Source organism: Fistularia commersonii, chromosome 16 (assembly GCF_037954325.1).
Source record: "Fistularia commersonii isolate RoL2024-O1a breed Wild chromosome 16, RoL_Fcom_v1.0, whole genome shotgun sequence".
Classification (NCBI taxonomy): Eukaryota; Metazoa; Chordata; class Actinopteri; order Syngnathiformes; family Fistulariidae; genus Fistularia; species Fistularia commersonii.
The window spans coordinates 4408730-4432266 of record NC_141299.1 but is presented as its reverse complement, the minus strand read 5'-3'; the positions used below and the strand labels follow the sequence as shown (position 1 = coordinate 4432266).

General features: G+C 42.2%; 1 protein-coding gene across 1 annotated transcript; it reads left to right on the top strand.

Moving 5' to 3' along the window:
* Positions 1 to 2023: 2023 nt before the first annotated feature.
* Positions 2024 to 13379, top strand: ndnf (neuron-derived neurotrophic factor). The gene is made up of 4 exons (XM_086161838.1): positions 2024 to 2484; positions 7816 to 8010; positions 8367 to 8491; positions 10474 to 13379. Exons 2-4 carry the CDS (start codon positions 7817 to 7819, stop codon positions 11868 to 11870), a joined length of 1716 nt encoding a protein of 571 aa, XP_086017964.1. The 5' UTR covers positions 2024 to 2484; position 7816; the 3' UTR covers positions 11871 to 13379.
* The last annotated feature ends 10158 nt before the right edge of the window (positions 13380 to 23537 follow it).

Genomic DNA, 23537 nt, shown 5'->3' with positions numbered 1-23537 from the left:
CCGAAGCGAGCGAGTCACCCTGCAATCTCACCGTTTTACACTGATAACAAAGCATTAATCACCGCTGCAGTTAAATCCGACAAGCTTGCTGGAATAAAATTGGAGATAGGAGACATTTCTTTCCTGCTTACCACCCAACGTTAGGGGGAAATGTGTTTAAATTACAGACAAGAACGATTTGGCGGACTTTTTGACATAATTTCATATATCCGGAAAAAAAAAAGGAGTATAGTCAGTGTATAAAGGGATCTTTCACAGCCAAAGTCCGAAGGAGTATTTGTCCAGAATATCTATTTCCTTCAACTTCTTTTTACTCTTTCTCAAAATGTAGCTCGAGGAAAGTTGCCCTCGGTGACCATAGCCAGAGACTAAGAGTTGAAAAAAAACGTGCGAGCACACAATGTTTACCTTTGTAAATGTGTAATAAGATGCTCCAGAGGAGAATACGTCTCTCCCTCGACTCTCAAGAAGAACAAAAGTAAAAATGTGCCTTTTTTTTTTAAAGCGCATTTTTTTCTTTCTTTCCGTAAACACGTTAGAAATAAGATTTCTGTCTTTGCGGAAAAGCCAAAATATTGCGAATGGATTAACATTATAGGAGTGTTTTCCACCTCCTTATTCCCCTCCTCCCTCCATCTGCACTAAAACTCTCCCTGCTGTGGATACATTTTCAAGATTCAGGCATGTAGCTGGGTCAGAGTGTGCACGTGTGTGCGTGTGTGTGAGTGTGTGTGTCTGGACTATTGTGATTATACAAGTCCCCAGAGTGGATTTATTTTCACAGCTTGGTGGTGTGGCTGATAGAGGATTCAATTTGGCACATTTTCTTAAAATCCTAAGGATGTGAAAGTCACAGCTCAGGCATCACTCCCCTCCCCCACGCCGCTGTTCCAAAACACCACAAACACACACGGACAAAGGACAATCCGACTTATGTTGAGATTTTGTGATAAGAGCAATCTTGGTTTCCCTAATGCCATTTACTGATCTATTTTGTCATATTCATTTCATTTTCTCAAGAAGTAACCCTTTTGTTGGAGCATGTTGTCCCCCCGTTGATACACACTAGATGACGCTGTTGCACCGACTCTTCATCCACCTTCAATTAACCAACTGTGCGCGTTCCAGCGTTTGCCATTATTAGTAATTAATGTGTCAGTAAAATATTAAAATTGCACAAACTGTTTCTTTGTGTGTCGCAAAAAAAATGGAAACACGCCCTTATTTACGCGCAAAGCAACCGTTTAAATGCATGCGTAAGAGTTACACCTTGCAGGGAAACTTGTTTTTCCAACATAATAAGGTGAAGTAACATTCAGAATTCATCTTGCGCTACTTTACGACCTGCAAAAAAAAAAAAGAGAGGGTACAACAGGAAACGACAGCGTCCATACTAGACCCCAATAAAGTCGTAAATTTTGGGCAATTGAGTCCCTGGACAGGATCCACTAAAGCGGCGCTTATCTTGGATCAATATTTACCTATATGTGCTTCCCACATTCCACCTTGCGGATTCTAAACCGTAAAGTTGTTGTGCAGAGGAGTCATATTAAATGATCATGTTTTGCACACCCAGCTATCAGGATCCATGATAAAACTTGCCCTACACACACTGTATCGCCTCAAGGGTTGCGTGACTCTGACTGGGTCCTTTTGAGGAAAGTAATAATTTGCGGGGGAGTATCAGAGTAAACGGCACGGAAATGACAAAAAAAAAAAAAAAAAAAAAACGTCCAAAAGCAAAGCGTTACATTTATTATCTGGAGCCATTCGATTGTTTTCTTTTCAAATGCATTTGAATCACTTTTGAATTAAGTCTTTATTCTCTCTCTCACACACACACACAAATCATGCGCATTACAAGCTCTACAAAGAATTCAAATGATGTGTCTGCCAGACATGGTTGAAACTTTTTAGAACCAGTGAAACTCTTGGTCCACGTTTTCGTTTTGGGTGCGCGTGTACGTGCACGCGTAGCTTGGTAGGAATAAGTGGGCTGGTTCAGCGTCTTCCTACCGGGAGCGCAGGGAAGGAGAAGTTTGCCTCCAACCCAGTGGAGGTTTCAATAGCAGCCGCACGGCAGGGGAGGGACGCACCGCCAGCACTCAGGATACCCACTCAGATACACACACTTGAGCGCACACACACACACACACACACACACATACACTCACACACTCCTGCCCACTAGAGACCAGTTAAATTCGCAAGAAAACTGCAAAGACGCACCAGATAAGCCGCTTAATTCAACTGATAGGCAACGCCAAGAGAACCGGAAAGTGGGTGAACTACTGGACACTGGAGAGGACGACTTGTAGTTTTTTTTAAAACATCTTTAAGACGCAACTTTTTTTTTTATTATTTTTTTCTTATTTACCCCCCCCCCCCCCCACCACACCAAATCTCGGTGATATCAGAGCGTTTTTGAACACGAGGCGGAGCGTCCCTTCTGATAACTTCATCTTTTGCACATTGTCAAAAAAGGTAAGTGCGTCTTTTGGTTCTCTTTGCGCGTCGCTCGAAAGGATGAAAAGTGGAACGAGTGTTTATTGCTTTCTCTTTCTCTTGAAACATTTTTTTTTTTTTTTGGGCTCTTTGCATAAAGATCCAGACTCGGACTCCCCGGAGTAAGAGCCTTTGAAATATCTGCCAGGGAAAGAGAGAGAGAGAGAGAAAAGAGAGGGGGTGGTTGCGGTTTACAACTCCGGGAAGTTAAATGTTCCAAACACAGCGGACCCCCCCCCCCCCCCCCCATCCCCAACTTGCATGTTTTCATTTTTTTTTAAATATAATTTTAATCCATTTATATGTCATTTTTTAAACGCATCCCGCGGTGCAACGATAAAGTGGTGAACTTTAGAAAATCCTTTTGTGCCCCCTCCCTCCCTCCCTCCCTCCCGTGGGTGGGTTGGTGGGTGAAAGGGGGTGGGTTGGGATCGCTCTGTAAAGTGGATTTATCACTCTGCACGTTTTCTAAACGTGCACGCGTGGAGTTGCTTCGTGGGTGCTGCAGTATTACTTGCGCGTAAAACCTTGTCATCCGTGGGTGCCTGCAGCTTGGACTCACCTGCACCGCCTATGTGTTTCGGTGCTATCCCACAAGTGATTAAAAAAAAGAAAAAGAAAAGAAAAGTATGATTAACTTACAACCTCCTCACTTGTTTTGAATCCAAGCTGGTTTCATCGCGTATGTTGGGAGTCATCCTCCCCGTGTCTCCTCTCAGCCAGATCTTAATGAGAGACATGCTTGTAGAGGGAGTTTGAATAATAACCGTGTTTTAGTACAAGGGTGAAGCCACGCCGCCCGCCTGCCTTCCTACTTTCTCAAGAGAAGGAATCGAAGAAAAAAAAAAAAAGTCTTAAAATGGGAAGGTCTGCGTCTGCATACCGTAACTAAACCGTAATTAGCATATGAAAACTCCTGGCTGAAAGAATTCCACCACTGTTGCTGTAGCTTTTTTTTTTTTTTTTTTTTTTTTTAAGAAAGTGACAGGCTGCAGTGTACATACAGTCTCCTCCTTGCTGCCCTTTTGTCCGAGCTGGATGTCACATATCTAAAAAAATCACCAATGGATGAGTTTATTTTTTTTCCCCCTTTTATTTTAAATTTTTTTTTTTTACTTTTCTTTATTTATTCATTTATTTATTTTCCATGTTAAATTATTCATCATATCCACACCCACTCCGAGGCCTCATTCGTTTTACAAAGCCCTTCATTATGCTGCCATCAGACGGATGCATGCAGGAGCAGGAGCTCCCGAACAGGCTGACCCAAACACAACATAACACATCACGACTGACTCGTTTCCCACGACGCGGGACTGCGCCCTGGATGGGTGGATGACTTTCCCATGGGGCATCGTCTCTTGTAATATAAACACCCTCGCGGCCCTCAGACACCCTCCCCTTCCTCGGTCCTATTTGAATGGCTCGTTTTTAACGCAAAAAAAAAAAAAGCGGCCCTTGCGACCCCGACCCTCTTCACAGAGACATTCCAGGATGCGGTGCTTAATGCAAGCTGAGAAAATAAGAGGAGAAAAAGGCTAGGAAAGAGAGGGCGGGAAGAAGGAGGAGAGGAAACTGGGCTCTTCTCTCTATCATTTCCATCGCGGCGCCCCGTGCCAGCTTTCCCGGTTCTGATGCGGATAGTTCAGAAACTCAAACTGCGTGATGTTGTGAATGGCGAGGAGACAGGTTCTGAGTGATGACTGAGCCTTATATACGGGGAGGAAGGGAACACACACATACAGATCACTTGTCTTGGATTAGGGCCCTCACCACAGTCATACCAATTCATTAATGAGCTGTTCAGTCATCCAAGAGCACCAGTCCTGCTTTGGTTTGGCCTGTACATGAACAGGTCCGGGTCCTGTGCGGTTCCGTCCTTGGCGCTCGGCCCTTCATCTACTCCCCGCGCTCCAAACCCCACATTGGCCCTGAAATGACAGTACTGATGGAGCTGGGTTTGAGGACTCACGATAAATTTGCCTTCAGATTCCTTTAAGAAAACACACTCACGGGTTCTGCGGACTCCACCAGAAGTCTTGTTAGGTTGAATCTTAAATGTCTCTTTATTTGTGTTGAAATTAAAGTGTCTTTTGTACCCTCTGGTTCTGTTAATGAGCTCCATGTGGCAGCAGGCAGGAGGCTTATCTGTCTTGACAAGGAGCTGGAGGGAAGGAGGAAGGCTAGTTAAACAAAGTGTGGGGAAAAAGGGGAGGTTAGGGGCAGTTTGGTCCTTGTACACGCCGCACGCGCGCTCGCAACCGGCATATTTGCACACGCGTGTAGGGAACGGAGCTGAGGATGGCGGTACGTGCAAGCGTGTGCGCTCGGTGTTCAGAAACACCACCATACATGGAAGCGGATTCCTTATAATCATTGCGTTCCTGCTGGAAATGCAGTCACATAGTTTGTGTCACGTTGATGTGGCTAAATTGTTTCTTGCAATAATTATTTTCGCTTTTTTTACTTTAATCATCGGCCGATTGTAAACGATGTACATTTCGAGTGATTGAGGTCAGTGCGACAGATTGCGTCCATCTGCTAGATGCAGTGTGATGATTTTGTTTTGGCTTTCCACGTGATTTCCCGTTTTGCTCGTAATGACCATAAATTAAAGTGAGGGTAAATCTGCGATGGGAGAAATTGAAATGACAATATAGCATTTCTCCAGATCACAATGAAAGAGAGAGCGGGATCGTACTTTTGATAATCCAGCTCCATCAAAAGCAACCGTCGGCGAATAATTCATCAATATTTCCCAAATGAGGGGAAACAACTGCTGCAGTTGCCCCCTCAATCCCATTACGCAGCGTTCTGACATTTAGAATATTCAAAAGTTTTGCCAAACAAAATATAGAGAAATTGAAACGGAATACTGTAAATGTATAAATAAACAGATAAAAAGCCACTGCAAAAGAAAGTTGACACGATTGCGGGCACCGCTGCTTTAAAATTATCCCTCCTCAAACTACAGTCTTATATTCTTTCTTGTTGTAATTAAGCATGAGACATTATTTGTTCCAGATGCAGTTATTTTCTGATGTGTTATTTTGGTTAGGGATCCCAGTGGCACGAGAATGACGGCGACTCGCATGTAAAAGCAGACCCGGGGCAGCTCGTGTCACCACGACGACCGTGCGCGAGTGAGTCAGCGTGGACGCCAAAGGTCCAAACGCCATCTCCCAGGGATTTATCGTGACGATAGACCGGGCGGGTCGGCGCACGATATGCCCGATTTCGTGGGAGGGCTGAAATCGTGAGAGCCAAGAAAGCGATCGGCTAATGTGTTAATCGCAGCGGTGATAAATCGATTCCCGCGTGAGCGATAGCCTGACATTATGCGGAATAACATCGGCGCGGCGGCCGTCAGCGCGCCTTTGCCGTGTCTTTGGATGTCGTCACGAAAGACAGATCTGAACGGCTCGGCGCCGTCTTGAGTTTTAATAGACGCGTCTTCGTTCCACCTGCCACGCTTTTGAAGGGGAATGAGACGAGGCGATAAGGCTCTCCGCTCTCTGTGTGAGTCAAACCTCGAAGTACCGCTCAGATGGCTTCCCTTTTTTGCGCCGTGAAGTACGACAGGAGGGGCCGGACACACACAACCGACAGGACTTGTCAAGATTTTTTTTTTCCTCCTCCCGCTGGTGTTTTTTAAAACCGTTAATGCAGAAATGATGCCGTGTTTGTGTAGAGCAGTGGTGGGTCCGGGCCTGGCCAGAGGCTGGTTTCACTTATCTGCCAAGGAGATGAAGGAGGGGTCTTGTAAAAAAAAAAAAAAAAAAGAAGGAAATAAAAGGCAAGTGTGAAAAGAGAAAGATATCATTTGTTGATTAAAAGGGAGACGGGCGAAGTGGGGTGAACGGCGAAAAGGGAGAGGGGTCATTAAAAGGACACCATCTCGCTTGCAGTAAATGGCAGTAAAGTATCTGGATTATCTGCCGTCATTACACTGATTAAATCACAAGGGATTTGGTGTTCCCATCAGCTGCAATCAATGGGGTTAAAATCAATAGGCAGAGGATATGTGAGAGGCTGTGGGATGAACCTTGCTTTAAAGCAGCTGCTCCGTCTGCAGGCCGCTTCCAACAAACTGCATTATAGAAGCATCAATACACTTAAACGACATGATTTGAGGACTTTTAAATTAAGTAGTTTATGAAATTGTGCAATCCCCCGGAGCTTCGGGACGCGTTTTTATCTTCACATGTCTGTCTTCAAATCTAATCCTTTCCTCCTCGCTTGTTGCCCTGGTAGTAAATCACTCTCCTTTTACTTGTTGCCCCCTCGCTCGGTAATTATGTCACAGCGTCTTTATCGCCGGGCTGTTTTGACGGACGTCAGTTAAGGCTTAAAAGGGAACATTTTTCACGTGAATCTAAAACTAAAGTATAATTTATGACATGTTATTTTTAATCACAGTCACATTTCAGTACGTCATTTTTTTCTCAGTTGACAGTTCCGTAAAGAAGACGGCGATATCGTTAAACGTTGCGATTGTATGCAATGATTTTGATATTTTGGAGTATGTATCGATAATTGTTTGGCGAAATACATTTTACAGTTACATGCTGACATTGATGGTGTCTTCTAACAGTCAGTCACCCGTACTGCTTACTGTAAATAAGAATTTCAATCCAGAGCCAATGTAGTAAAGCGTCTTTAAACTTCCTCTCGTACATCGTCACGGAATTCGCAAAATATCGTTTAAGTAAGAAATGACGCATTCTATTTCTGTCAACAGTTTTATAAGGTAAGTCTAAGATCCTGTGAGTCAGGATAGATTGTCAACTGACACCTTTCATCCGTGTAAAGTTGCCCAGATTTAACTTTTTTTGTGGATTGAAATGCACATTCCTTTTAAAAGCCCCCGAATGCATTTAAGCTCATTTTGAAGGGATGGGATATTGGATGGGTAATGAACGGGAAACCGAAATGCCAGGGCCTTAATAAATATCTGTATTTACTACAACGGGTGGGATCGATCAATGTTAATTGATTTATTGAATTTTTGTAAAAAATGATTTCGTTCTTGTGAAGAGACGCCTACTATGAAAGGTTCATTGGAAATTTGAAGCTCGGGCTACCATATAAGGAATCATCCGGCACCAAAAAATCTGGCTAGCCGAGGGGCTTCTATCTAGAAATGAGCCATGTTCGATGTAAGTCACTAAATCCAAACTTGTCTTTTTTTTTTTTGTTTTTTTTCTCCAAGAGATTCATATTCAAGCCACACATGTAAGAGTATTATAAAAGTGTTGTCAGTCATTTATTAAAACGTGACTAAATCATTTGCCTGTGTCTGTGTTATAGGATGAGGGAGTGTAGAGACTGCACTGTGGTGCTGCTGGTGCTGTTGGGTTTGGGCGCTTTGGCCCAGAAGCTTCCCACCAGAGACGAAGGGCTATTCCAGATGCAGATCAGAGACAAGTCTCTGTTCCACGACTCTTCTGTCATCCCAGACGGAGCTGAGATCAGTGGTTACCTGTTCAGGGACACTCACAAGAGGTAAATTGCGTAATAGAGTAATAAACGAACGAAGAAATTACGAGGGCACGATCCTCGTAATTCGGTCGGTGCATGTTAAGTTTTGTCATTTCCAACCGCTTTCGTCTACCGCTTGATCCATTTACCATAGCACTTCTCCGTAAATAGACGGGGAACATCAGATGCGTCTCTGTAACTTAATCTGCGACGCGGATGCAATATCTTAATAATAGATGAGAAAGTTGCGTTCATTTGTCTGTCAACTCAGAGCCAAAATAATGACACTGTGTGCTTGAGAAAATCTAAAATCAATTTTGAACCTCTAATGTTGACGCTCACATCACTGCTGTGTGTGTTTTTTTTTTTTTTTTTCCCAGATATTACTTTGTGGTCGAAGAAGACAACACCCCGCTTTCGGTAACCGTGACACCTTGTGATGCGCCTCTGGAGTGGAAGCTCACGCTGCAGGAACTGCCAGAAGAGGCCAGCGGAGAGGCATCAGGTATAAAGGACCTCGGACCTCGGCTTTGGAAGAGGTTAATTACACACTATGTGGAAATATAGTTAACCTCCTCACACAAGACCAAGGCACTTATCTAAGGCTTTGTGTTTTGGTGGGTTTTAATTAAGTCACAGTTGTAGTGTCTCGTCTGACCACTTATGATGTCTGACTCCGCCATACCGATACCTATAATTTCAAAGGAGGGCTCTACTCTAGTCGGGCTAAAGAATCAAAAGCCTTTACATCCCTTTACTTAAGATTCCTTCTTCAAGGTAAATCCCGTTGAATGGTGTCTGTCTTCCTCCCTCGTTTCCTTTCTATCTTATTTCAATGCTGTCTCTGCTTCGCATTAAATCTCTCTCCATCTGGAGGGGGTCTTTTCAGCACAAGAGGTTCTTTCCAGCTGACATAAGTGCTGTTTTAGGCCACAGATATGTGATGTGAGCATACATTTGAATGTCAATACACGAGCACCTGCGCGCCTGTGTTTCTGTCAGATTAAATATACAAAATGATTTATTGGACAGTTTCACCACGAAAGACACGGGACTTGCATCAAGACAAAAGAATTTTTCCATCCGTCTGGGGATAATGACACATTTGGACCCCACACAGTGTCGTAGCCAGACTTCGCCATACCAAAAAAATGCTGTAGGTTCTTCGGAGACCCTAAATTCCTCAGGTGTGTGAATGAGAGCGCGAATGTGATCGACGGGTCCAACGTGAACCCCCAGTAACAGCTGGGATAGTCGCGACCCTGACTGCAGGATAAGCGATGTAGATAATAAATGAATGAATGAATGAATGAATGAATGTCTTTGCTGGGAGTACATATACATCTCTGCATGTATTTTTAGTACAGCGGGCAAACTCTCTGGTTGACAAACATAATATGATGGTTTCTTGCTGAAGCCCTGAGCCAGAGCGCAGATTGTCTCTTGTACATAGAAGCTACAAGGCCTCAGTGATATCTGGGGATGTTCGTAGCGAAAACATGCCAGCCACGTTTAGGGATCATCAACCACAGAGCTTTATCTCACTGTGTAACATGTTGAATATTTTAGCACGTTTAGCAATATTTTCTCATCAAAGCCAAAAATAAAACAGACATGAATGATTTAAAGTGGCTGTTTTGTTAGTGCTTTTATAAGAAGAGCATAGAGCATTGTTGTCCTATTCAGTTTTACATACAAGCACATAAGCCAGGGTTGGGCAAACTACGGCCCGCGGGCCACATCCGGCCCGTTTGCCTTTTTAATCCGGCCCGTCAAAGATTGGTACGGAATTGATACTTGACGTGAATGATTGAATGACTGGATCAATGAATGTGGGAGCTCAAACAGGAGATTATTTCATTTTTGGAGCCACTTGAGAACAATTGAGAATTTTCCTGAGCTGAATGACACAGATTGTCTTTGTGATTTAGCCTTTACTGTGGACATAATGACACTCATGATTGAGCTGGATGTGAAGCTACAAGGGAAAAACCGGTTTGTGCATGAAATGCAAGCAAACGTCAGAGCCAAGCTGGTTATATTTTCCAAGTCAGACATTGAATGTCAGACATTGTTCTGACAAATGTCGGACGAGTCTGATATGTACCGTTAACAAATGCGTTTATTCTTACATGTATCGTATCTTGTGGTGACCCGGCCCATCTGTCAAATTTTAAAAGTCAATGGGGCCCCTGAGCCAAAAAGTTTGCCTACGCCTGAAATAAGCAAACATTTGACAACTGTATTTAACCCATCATAGATTAACTATGGCCAGAAAGCGGCTGCTAAACAGCGCCGAAGGCTCAGCGTCTCACTCAACAGCACTTCGACAGACTAGGAGAAGCCAAGTCGTTTGGTTCGATTCCCTCCGACGAGGACGGCCCCCCTAACCCCGTGCACCACAGCGCCCTTTCAGAATTTCTGTTGTACGTCCGCTGCTATGAAAGCGAGACGATCACACTCTGCATGTTATTGTCTATTTTCCAGGAGGACCCGAACCGCTTGATCAGCAGAAGCAACAGTTGACGGTGGACGAGGGGACCGAGCTGTTCACCTACAAGGGCAATGACGTTGAGTCGTACGTTTCCACCAGCATGCCCTCTGGTCTCTATCAGCTGGAACTGCTGTCCACTGAGAAGGACAGCAACTTCAAGGTGTATGCAACGACAACTCCAGAGTCTGACCAGCCCTACCCGGAGCTCCCCTATGACCCACGTGTGGATGTCACCTCACTGGGCCGCACCACTGTTACCCTGGCTTGGAAGCCTACGCCGACAGGCTTTCTGATGGGCCAGCCTGTTCAGTATTGCGTAGTGATCAACAAGGAGCACAATTTCAAGAGTATGTGCGCTGCTGAGGCTAAGATCAGCTCTGATGACACCTTCATGTTGGCGCCAAAGCCCGGAAGAGATTTTAGCCCGTTTGATTTCGGTCACTTTGGCTTCGTCGCCTCCGACAACGGCTTTGGCAAGGATAGGGGCCTGACAAGTAACAAGATATTGCGCGCATACGCATCCAAACCCAAAGCGTCCGACATTCAGAAGGTGTGCATAGGAAATAAAAATATATTTACCGTGTCGGATCTGAAACCAGACACGCAATACTACTTCGATGTCTTTGCTGTCAATTCAGCCACAAACACCAGCACGGCGTACGTGGGAACTTTTGCTCGCACGAAAGAAGAAGCGCGTCAGAAGACCGTGGAACTGAAGGATGGCAAAGTATCTGATGTTTTTATCAAGAGAAAAGGCAGTAAGTTCCTGCGCTTTGCTCCTGTTTCTTCACACCAGAGGGTAACTCTGTTTGTCCACACGTGTTTGGACGCCGTGCAGGTGCAGGTCAGACGCGACGGCAAATTGCTGCTTTCTCAGAATGTAGAAGGCGTGCGGCAGTTCCTGCTGAGGGGGAAACCAAAAGCCAAATACCTGATCCGTTTGCGAGGCAGCAGGAAAGGAGCCTCTACTTTGAAGGTTCTGGCCACCACGCGACCCAGCAACAAGCAGCCTTTTCCGTCGCTTCCGGAGGATACGCGCATCAAGGCCTTCGACAAACTGCGCACCTGCTCCTCTGTCACGGTGGCCTGGCTGGGCACGCAGGATCGCAACAAATACTGCATTTACCGTAAAGAAGTGGCGGACAGTTATGGCGAGGATCAGCGGCGCCGGGAACAGAACCAATGCGCCGGGCCAGAGACCCGGAGGAAGTCAGAAAAGGTCCTGTGCAAGTATTTCCACAGCCCGAACCTGCAGAAAGCAGTGACTACGGAGACCATCACGGGTCTGGAGCCGGGAAAGACCTACCTGCTGGATGTTTACGTGGTCGGACACAGTGGCCACTCAGTGAAATACCAGAGCAAACTTGTCAAAACAAGGAAATACTGCTAAATGACTGTGCAAAAAATAAATCTATTATAAATATATATATATATATATATTAAATAAGTTTATTTAACTCTAAGTGATATTCTACTAAGGAGTGTATACAGACTACTCACACAGCTGGTTGGCCTGTGGCAGTGACTGAACTATTTGTAGAGAGATATCAACCTGTATATTTATGTTTACATTTCATTGTGGCACGTCCGGGTGGCCCAAAGTGTGAGATGCTTTGTTACCTGACTTGCCACCACGGCGCCATCGGGGCGGCTGAACTTCAAAAGAAAGGTTTCTTTCATCCTGTACGTTTCTTCGGTGCTGCATGACATTTGTTTTGGCCATCCTGTTCGTCTGTCCCTTCACTTCCGACTCACGAACGGAGGAGATATAGCGGCTTCTTGCTTTGTATAGATCTTTCTCTGCATTTTCACTTTGTGTTCTAAGAAGAATTTAAATTATTTTATACTTTCATCTCTTTTTGCTGTTTTTATTGATGACAATAATAACTGTTATAAGGAATTTCCAGTTTCGTGAGGAAGTTGTCGTAGTAAAGACATTCCCCTATGTATCCCAGCCAGTGTTTGCTCGACGGCCCATCCTGTAAATGTGTTCTGTGCTGGAGATCTGTGTTATTATCACTGTATCGCTGTGTGTGTCACATGTACAGAGCTCTCCTGCCAATATTCATGTACATAAACACTAAATATAGAAAAAGTAATCCCTGTGTCACCCTGGGTGTCATGTTCTTTTGCCAAGCTGTTAACGTCACAATCATCGCTCCAAGAATAAAGAACAAACTGCAGTTGATGGATCGCGATGCCTGAATTAGGGTCACAGGAGGAGACGATGATACTCAGAGTGATTCGATGTGACCCAAGGAATAATTTGTTATATGAAAGACTGAACATGGATTATTTTCTGGTTTGATATTTAGATAGCTCTCTAATAATCTTGGATGTATTCAAAAGTGGTGCCAAAGTCCCACAAGAAAATGTTGCCTCGTCAAATCTGCCATCCTCAGTCATTTCAGCCTAATACATGTAAAGTAATAAACCAGCAAATATACGCATAAGAGAGTATTTCTTTGTCTCTCCTTGTTCCTTACTCAAATTTGGCTAGTCAGTTTCAGTGTGTAAACTCTGTTTTAGACGGTCTTCTACGTAAACAATTACGTAGATGTGGATTTACAAACTGCTTGAGGATTAAATACAAATGTGACAACACACGATGTTGGTGATCGCCATAAAATGTCCAAGACTAGGTTAAAGCCATTAAACCGATCTGTATTCCTTATTACCAATGGCAATATTGTATCTTGGATGTTTTTAAGTATCAGAAATTGTGTGACATAATTTCCTTGTCTTGACAGAAAAATATTAATGTCTTGTAAAATATCTAGTGTTTCATGTCGATAATCCTCAGGTAATATGATAAATGTGTATGTTCATCATTTTTTTTTTTTTGTTTTTTTTTTCTCAGATTGATCTGTTAAAAAAAGGATATTGGAAATAAATATCAGCCAAACAACATATTAAATTGCCTGAAACTCCGCAACAGATTATTAATTACCTGTGGTACACTCCTTGAATTTGTGTTGTCTACCTATCATATGCATCAAATTCCTGAGCAGATACAGTGAAACAAAACAACACAAAAATTATGAATTTTGGGATTCTATTTTTTTTCTTATCACCTACTTTAAAATTGGCATTTGAAAAAAACTCTTCCAGTTCCCGACCTGGAACGCTGTAAAAACGTTGATAATGATCTACTTATATAAGTTACGCACTTGTGATAGTGACACTGATTTGTGCTGGAGTAAAAGTAACGCCAGAACAATTTTATATATAGTATTTCAAAATTGGGGTAAAAACTTAATGAGTGGCACCAAATTTAGAAGAACTAGTTGACCTGCGCTATTTACAGACAGTTTAACTACCAACATAAGGAAAAGAGAAAAGAGGGAATATAAATGTTCCAGTTAAATGCAGTTTCTGGTGAATGGAAATTTTACCTCTGTTGTGGCCCAAAAAAAAGCAGCTGTTAGTCTTGAATTGCCATGTTTCCATCATAACCCTTATTCTGTGTGGCTGCAATTGGATTCATCTCCACAACTCAGTGTCCATCAGAGACTCCTGGGCAGAGGAAGTGCAGTGAGGCTCCACCTGGCTTCCATTAACCTCAAGTTGCCCTGGAATAATGCGGAGGAGCTTTCAGAGAGCTGTGGGAGTGTCATAGATATCCCTGTAAAGTGCCACTAATAAACCGGTTGGCTCTGCTCAAACCGTTATATCCTGCATGTGTGAATACAATCTTTTTGGAAGTCCTTGGCCTCCTCATAGAAATCAACGCTCTCCCGCTCCCTGTACAATTCCAGAAGCCTCGGGTGGAAAAAACAGGACAGACACTCGAATTTTACCCGCATGCTTCAGGACATCTCTCCACAAACACACATAAAAACATGCATATACAGAGAGAGCTCTATTCAAGAGCTAACCATCTGCAGGGCTGTCTGCGTTTAGCTTGCGCTTGGGAATGAGTGCCGAACTTTGATGTGCCAGTTGTGTATATATGTGTGTGTGCATGGAGCAGGGTGAGTAGTGGAGACTGACGTGTAACGCTTGGGTAAGTGGTGAAGTCATCACAGCACCAAATGGAAAACCTGGTTGGGTTAGTTTGGCCCCCGCTACTCGATCAAACCATCATTTAGGACCAGCGTGAGCGCATTAAGTAATCGTAAGAGGTTTTATGACAATGTAATCACGCCGAACATGAAGCCGAGGTCCGCTTGCGATGTTGAAAGTGTTTAGCAGGAGTTTAGTTTTGCCCAAAACATGAGTGATGTTGGCTGCTCAAATCTGAGAGAAGTGAAGTTTATCAGCTCGCATCAGTTTCAAAAGACACAAACTCTACGCTAAAAGGTGATCGAGACAGCAACATAAAAAAAACAAAAATAATAATGAAATTAAAAAGATCTAAAAATACATAAAGGAATAAATAAATGCAGAAATACATGTAAAATGTTTCAGTACTGTATTGCTGGACTATTTCAATTCTCTGACATCCCCAAAATAAGAAAAAGCATGATTTATGCCATTTCTTAAAGCGACAAAGGTAGCGCCCACCCCATTGAAAATATTATTCAAGATAATGTGCTTTCTCTCACTAGATGTAATCTTGGGCCACTCAGGTCTTTTTTTGTGTTGAAAAAGTCACAATAGCTTAGATAAAGCCAAGGATTGTAGAAATGTTTTTGTAAAAATATGTTTTGAATAACATCATTGAAGTCATCTTCACTTAATTGTTCTATCAGAGACATGGACTATTACAGTCAAATGTTACGACGGCCTTTTACTTTATTTTGTGTGCAAGATATTTTAATACTTTGGATTCAATGTCACTATTCATTCTCAGTAATTTTGTTTAGAAGGCAAAGTGCAATATGTCTTTTCTTTGAAACTCTAGGTGTGTTTTTTAGAGCTGAAAACCTTCACCTGATCTTCTTTTGGCATGAGGGTAAGCAGATAATGAACTGCTACCTGTTATAATGTCTGTGGTATCCCACATTTTGAAAAATATCAAACATTTGAAAATGCTGTCATGTAAAGCAGGCTAGATTACATGACTTTAGCATTTTAATTTTAGTATCATTGCTTTATTGCTGATTTATCTTCTACTTAATTTATAGAAATGTGGAAAAAATAGCAACAAACCATAATTAAAACAGCTAAAACAGTCAATGGTGGCGCAGTATTAGCTTATACAAACAAATTATTGGTGGGCTCAACATCTGGATCATTCTGCACCCAAACACAATATCTTGCCATCTTACAACTGACATTGCCGGATGTCATAATTGTCCCAGAGGTAATTGCTATTGGCAATTAAGATTCATTTGTGGGCAAGTACAAGCGCTTATCGTATTATCATGAGGGACCAAGAGAAAAAACGAAAAGGAGGAGAAAAAAGATCACATGCCTTGTTCATCTGTTGTAGTTGTTGATTTTTCGTATTCCTTCGGTAATCTATCATTAGATGATGAAAAGTTCATGTTAAATCTTTACGTGGAAGCAATATTGCTACATCCATTACTTAACAGTGTCAATGTACACTTGATTTTCAAGTTTGGCTTTATGCAACGGAAACTTCACACAACTTGTGTTGCTTGAAGCTTCAGCAATTTGTTTTTTTATAACAGTTAGACTCCTTGTCTGAGGTTCATTGCAAACTCCTCTGAAACTTTTTAATGCAGTTTTACTGGGTGATGCTTTGGGTTATTTAGTGTGGTCTGTTTAAAATTGACAATCGCTATCTAGGAAAGGAAGAACGCAATAAAATAGGGGATGGTCTCCTTGATGCTTCACATGGAGATTATCTTTGTGCAAAATGCATCGTGCTAAATCATCGACTCCATTACAACAGCTAATCCATTTTCAAAAACAGATGTGAACAATTCAAAGTTTGTTGAAAATGCAGTTATTTACCTGTAGCATAAGTGTTAGCAAATCATTTCGCAATCTTGTGTACTTGTATTATTATATTTGCATTACGGAGCATAAAATAAAAATCAAGATGCTGTGATACCATAGGTCTACCAAAAAACTGTATAGAAATTATGTTTTATGCGTACTGCAAACTGCAACTAAACACATCACATTTCTGCTGTGTAAAGCCAGCTTATAGTCCGCCGTTGGGAAAAGAATCTAAGTTTACCGCTCACAATTACAGTTTGATTGTCTTGCAGTCTTACAAATAAAATAAAAAACATTTCCAAGAACTGTTCAGTCAAGTCGAAGTATCACAAACAATGTTGCTTTGCAGCCCTTGAGGGAGTTTGGAAAATTAACTTTGGAGAAAGAGGTGCTGCGTGTTTTTATCGTAATTTTTTCGTGTTGGACACTTCCCAAAACCATGCCCAAAAGAGAGGCTTTAGTAGTTGGCCTGCGAGCATGTTTTGTGCAACTTATGTGTGCGTGAATGCACTTGTTGCTCAAATTGTAGCTGAGTGACATTTTTTGGACAGAGATCTTGAAAAGGGAGTAGGGGCTCATACCGACTCCAAAAAAGAGACGGCAAACAGACCGACACACTGGGAGGGCTTTGAGTGTAACTCCCGAGGCTGGGCAAAGCAGAGAAACACTACTGTATGTAAAAAGCAAACAAACAAACAAACAACACCCTTGATTGAAAACCCTCTACCATCAGAAGGGGTTGGCACGCTGCTTTACATGAGATAATTCAGCTGCACACTTGGTGCACTGTATTCAAAATATCCAAAACAAACAGAGAAAAGAACTGATGATGCTTTGAAATCTCACACGTGCACACAGAGACATGAAGCCGCGCTTTGAAAGTAAAGAGGAGTCGACCATGATGAAAATGACTCCAATTGAGCGGCTCTAGGGATTGTTCACTGTTGGGGCTCAGGTCCAAACCACTGATACATTGCTTTGATTTAGCACAGGGCCAGGCAGATATTTTAGGCTTCTTTCCAAACCAATCCTGACCGAGAGCCCATTCCCAGGAAGGGTGGAGAGGGAGCCGTGGCCCTTGGGCATTGGCCATCTCAGTCAATCTCCTTCAGGATGATTCAGGCAGTGGTAAACAAAGGGGCACTTGCAACCTCTTGAATATGAGTTTCATTCAATTCACTCCACTTCTAAGGAAAAGGTCAGTTTTATATGTAGCTGTGAAAGAAACCCGTCGTCCTTCGGTGAAAATTCTTGGCAGAACACGACGTGGTGCAGGTACAACACGGATTTTCTGTCGTTTCCGTGTGCGAATGAATCGGTGTGTTTTGGGATTATTCGCGCAATGCACATGTAGGGACCTGTGTGTTTGTGTGTTTGTGTACTCACAGCCAGTGTCTCACACCCAAACTGCGTACAGTAGGGGTGGTCTCCCTGCTCTCTTGTGCTCATGAAATCACTTGTAAGTGCCTGTAATTTCTCACGCTTCATCAGTACTGCGATTTCAAAAGGCTCCCTCTGAAGACCCTGTGCCAGTGGTGACCTGGGGTTGTCAAATGAAAACATCATTTATCCAGTGACCTCAGAGATTAAGGAAATGGTTTGCTGGCTATTCAGCGACAGCCTTGAAATAGGGAACTGTGGCGAGGGACTGCCGGTATTTGTGAAACATGAAACAAAAGGTGGTCTGGCCCCACAATCTGCAGTATCAAGTTTGGGAGATTTCAGAAAAATGCACGCATCCTTTAGGAAAATCTTGGATGGAACCATTTGTGTGTGTGCCAAACTGAGGTTTTCCTCCAGTGAAAATATTTACTTAGGAAAAAAAATAGAAACTCTGAAAGTATTTATTTCAATGCAGCCCTTTCCTTCGCCATGTCCTAAATGTGGTTTCTGTAGTTTTTGGCCCTCAGAGACTTAACTGGCAGTCCAGCCACTGAGTGGCTCAGTTCCATGGCAGGGTGCTTTCAGGTTCAAAGTCTTGGTGGGGCTGATGAGGCCAGTGTCTTGTAGTTTTTTTTCAAGTTTGCTTGTGCTGATTTGGTTTTGTTTACACTTTGTCGGCCATTCGTTGGAAACCTCTTCTAACGATTCATAGGTCAAAGAGTTTAAAAGGCGCACACCCTTATTTTTTTGGGGGGGGAAATTCTGTTAAATACAATCTCCAGAGTGTGAAGTATATCTATAGATACACTTCTTTTCTCTGCAAGCGTATTATTGACCTTGTGACCCCATCCTGCATTTAACTTTAAACAATGAATTATTGTCAATGGATATTGTTTGCTTATCTTCTGCAAAAAACGGCAGATATGCATTCGCATTGCTAAAATATGCTTTTATCTACTCTACAAAAGCAGTAAAGTGACTCCTGCATTTATCATTTTGTGAAACAATATTTTGAAATAACCAGACATTGTAATTTTCAAAGCAATTGAATAGAGAGATTAATTTGAGTTTTAAGTTGCTTATTGAAGAGATTACATCAGTTTTACATCAATCACAGTAGAGAGGCATTTTATGCACAAAAAAAGCCATAGATGCTGAAGAAATTTCACTTTGTTACCTAATCCTATGTAAAAGGCTGTTGTTAACAAAATATCAAATGCTCATTTTGTAATTGTCTTGGTATTGGTCCCAGCAACAATACTAATTTGAATTACAAGCATCAATGTCTTAATCGTATTCCTATAAATATTAGTTTTAGTCGTCATACTGGGTTTTTTAATGCTTTGAATGAAAGAGACGTTATATCTCTATAGATCGCTTTGACTTGATAGCATTTTTTGGGAATAGGATGGGACAAACGTTCATTGTGCAGCGCAAACATGCAGGAGACTGGTTTCCAGTTCCCTGCTGCATCAAAAGAAAGAAAACAAATTTCTTGCAGAGATCATGGCCAATAAGTGAAAAACCAAATAGGTTACCATATTCTTTAAACCATGTCGTCTGCAAAGATCGCATGAGCTGTTAAAAATAGCTCCACTTACCGGTGAGCTGCATCTAATTTTTTTGTTGCTCTTCTTTTTTAAATCACACTTGCATTGGTCTGAATTTCCAAATGATAATATTAAAAAAATGTTTCGGATTTAATTGGAGATAGCTGGTCTCTACGGCAACCGTTGCCGTGGAGACTAGCTAGCAGGCGCAGCGAAGGTGAGGGGATGAATTAACTCGGAAGACATGGCAGAAAAAAATAAAGAAAACATATCATTTTCACAGTGACAGGAAAGAAGAGTCCTTTTTTGTTTTTTGCGACGGCAAAGTGGTACAATGTGGAGAGACATTTCGTGTCACTCAAGCAACCATGCTAACTACCCGCCGGACGGAAAAGCCCGCGAAATAAAGGCAGGCTTGTGCAAACGGCAGTCTTTTTTCATGAGACCGATGAAAAACTCCCAAAAAGCAACCTAAACCTCATTTAGAGCTACACATTTCTGGATTAAGGCATTTTCAGACGGCGAGGTTTTCAAAGGAGCAATGATGACAGTGGCAAAAACTGTGCTTAAAGACGATAAATATGGAACAGATGCAATCTCCCTTCTCTCCGATGTCCAACTGTGACCAAATACAATGGTTATAAATACAAAGAGGTTTTAAATTCAAAGAGTGTCGGCTATATATGGGAACTTGGCCGATCAGCTGGGCCTGGATCTGGACGACGAGTCCGTGGACAGAAGCAGTCCAGCACACCTGATGGTGTTTCTCCACAAAAGAAGAACCTCTGACGCTACTGCCTCTAAAGACAACTACGAGGGGAGTTGACATCTATAACGCGGTGAAAACGCGGTACTGTTGGAAAAGCTAGTATCAGTGATGACCGACAGGGCTCCTGCTATAATCGGCCGACATACAGGATTCATCACTAACAGTAAAGGTGACACAGAGTTCCTGAAACGGATGCGTTACCACTGCATCATTCATCAGCAGCCGTTATGTGCAAAGGTGATCGGCTTTGGGCGGGTCGTGACTCCCAGCATCCGCTCCAGAGCTAAACAGAACAAAACATTCAATGTGCTTTTGGAGGAGATGTCAGCTGAATATGGGGACCTGCTTCTACACACAGAAAACTGATGGCTCAGCAGGGATGCATTTTGTTGCGTTCTTTTATAAAAGAGTAAATGCCATCCAAAAGTGAGGAAAACTCACTGCTGGAGAACATTGAGTGGACATTTGACCTTGCATTTTTAATAGATATTACTGGGAAACTGAACCATTTGAAATGTTAGCTGCAAGGCAAAGCTAAGACTGTTGCTGACATGATAAGCGCTTCAAATTCATTTAAGGCCCAGATGAACATTTTATCTCTGCATTTACAGAGAAAAACGATGGCGCGCTTTCCCTCTGTGCTGATGGAACTGAAAGACAATGCTTCTGCATCTGAGACTTTTCACAAAGTTGCAGAAAAGTACTCTCGAGTCATAAACTGACTTGGGCAAGAATTTGAGAACAGATTTTGTGACCTCGATCAGCTTGAACCACGTGTGTCATTCATTTCCAATCCTTTCATGAATGTGGACACAACACGCATTGCTGAGCAACTAACTGCAGCGTTTAGCTTGGAGGCTGCACAGGTGGAAATCGAAACTGTAACATTGCAAAATGACATCCACCTCAAATTGCACCATACTTTTGGTGCCTTGTTGAGACAGAAAAGTATAGTGGTGTATGCACAGCGACTAAGAAGGTTGCAAGCCTGTTTGATTCAACTTATTTTTGTGAATCAGCCTTTTCTGACATGAACTTCATCAAGAACAAACACAGAATACGCCTCACTGATGCACATCTGCAATACTCACTCAGAGTTGTAGTGTCAAGTCACACCTCAGATTACAATACACTGGTGAACAGCATGCAACGCCAGGCTTCCCATAAACAGACAAAGATACCGACACTAGATATTCTCAGTAATAACATGGTAGTTTAATTCAGTTATTGAAAAAGCGTGACAAATGTGTTTGTTCAATGTAAGATATGATAATATTGTAAACATTGTTGTCGATTTGGTGATATGTTTAGTAAAAGTTGATTTTTGTATGTTACATAATTGATAATCTGTACAAACATGGTGCGATGTAGTGCATGATTTGTTAAAAATTGTCAGTGAAAATGTAGAAGTGATTGTTTGACAATGTAAATACTTGCAGATTTATAGAAATAAAGTGTTGCATATTGATATCCATCTGTTTCCTACCTTGTTAAATAATTGTTGATAATTATTGTGAAAAATGAATAACATGACCAATCTCTTCACAAAAATGAATATCATTCATTTTTGATAATGACATATAATTAAAGATAATTTGAGCAAATTTGTTATTTCAGAAGTGTGTATCAAACTGGTAGCCTTTTGGATTGATCATTACCCAAGAGGCAGCCCTAGTACCCCTGCTTTAAATGAAAAAAGAAAAAAATGAAAGTTATTTTAAGTATGCCTGTGGAAGCTCTCGCTCATCCAGGTTACGGTAAATGTCTTCAAGTTAAGAAATTCAAGCCCAGTTGCCACGACAAGAAGATTTTGAATAGAAATTTCCAAGAATAAGTCATTTGAAGCGGTTTTGGTGCAATACTGAAGAATGTGCTTTGTGTTTGCACTGGTGCATCAGTTGCTTAGATTAACCAACATCTATGCTCTGCGGTGTCTACCTTTAGGTTTTCTGTCGAGATAAAAGGTGAAACCCTCACATTCCTCAAAAGGGTTATTTGTTTAACCCTTTACTTAATCTAACCTGGATTATCATCCTGCTCAGTAATGGGTGTCCTGTGTGTGTTTCTGTGTGTCTTTTGTGCAGGTGTTGGAGATCAGAGCAGGTCTAGATAACCCAGGGATCTTGCTGAAAGCTGAGTGAAAGTTAATGGGTTGGAGGGTCCTCAGAGAGCTGCGAGGAGAAAAGGGGTCACGACATTTAATTGTCCTGTCCCGACAGGCCAAGGCTCTGACAGAAAGGTCAGGAAACACAGAGATGGACCAAGGAGGACATGGGTGGGGCTGGAGAGACACAAAAGCCCTCTCAGTCCTGTGATCACTTGTCACATTTTAAGTCTGCCCGTAATCCTGTCCCTAGACTCTCTTCACAGAAATATACCTGGAACGTGACTCCAGGCCTCCGACGACTCTGATACAACGGTCCTATAGGTTAGTTACAGAGCACAAACACATTAAAACCAGAGACAGCTCATTAACTTGGGAGTTAGCATTGATATAATGAGTTAATTTTTGCAGTAGTTGTGGTTTGTAGCACTTATGATGGAATTTGGCAAAGACCTTGAACACAATAACAGAAACAGGATACATAAACAGCTTAAATCAAACTGACACTATTGGGAGGTGCTTTCTTAGGATGCATCCAAAAAGTGAATATTCACATACAGTCTGTAATTTGGAATTAATTGGCATCTCAGCCATGGAGAAAGTCAACAAATGAAAGTGAGAGGAGATGAAATATATAACTGCTCTTTAATTAACGTGTCTGTTGCACCATACTTTAAGCACTTCCACTCGAGGCAACCAAGGCATGTTTAAAACAAACAAACAAACAAATCTAAGTGCAGGGAACGTGTTTAGTCTGCTTAAATAATCCGTCTTTACATTCACTGTTATTATGAAAATGTTAAATTTTGTTTGAAAGTTGCTCACTGTAGTTTTCAGTGGCAGGGCCCAATCATTTTGTAAGATCCAGTCAAGTCTCGACGGCTCGTGCTTAAGTCAAGACTGGCAAGGCTCAAGCAAGTCATACAATTCCACCGACTTATAACAATAATAGTAATAAAGATTATAATGATAATCATAATAATGATGTCAGTGCTGCTGCCTCACAGTAGATCCCAGGTTTCAATTCTGACGGGGGGCCCATTGTATGGAGTTTGCATGCTCTCCCCATGTCTGTGTGGGTTTCCTCCCACAATCCAACATATGCAAGGTTCACTGGAGACCCTAAATTTCACAGATGTGTGACTGAGGGAGTGAAGAACGGTTGTTTGTCTCTATATGGACCCTGCGATCGCCTGGCGGCCAGTCCAGGGTGAACCCTGCCTATTGCTCCGGCATAGCTGGTCATTAACTAGTATAACTGGGTGAGACGATGAACAAATGAAAACAATAATACTGATATATAAAGCTCACGTTAAATTTATTTACAGTCAATGGCAAGTTGCAAGTGTTTGATGGACGAAACGTGAACTTGACAAATTTTTTCAAATCCTCCACCCC

Excerpts from the sequence above, each read along its gene's own strand:
- ndnf (XM_086161838.1), top strand. The coding sequence starts at position 7,817 with ATGAGGGAGTGTAGAGACTGCACTGTGGTGCTGCTGGTGCTGTTGGGT. Across the intron at positions 8,011-8,366 it reads TTCAGGGACACTCACAAGAG|ATATTACTTTGTGGTCGAAG; the intron begins GTAAATTGCGTA and ends TTTTTTTCCCAG. Across the intron at positions 8,492-10,473 it reads GGCCAGCGGAGAGGCATCAG|GAGGACCCGAACCGCTTGAT; the intron begins GTATAAAGGACC and ends TCTATTTTCCAG.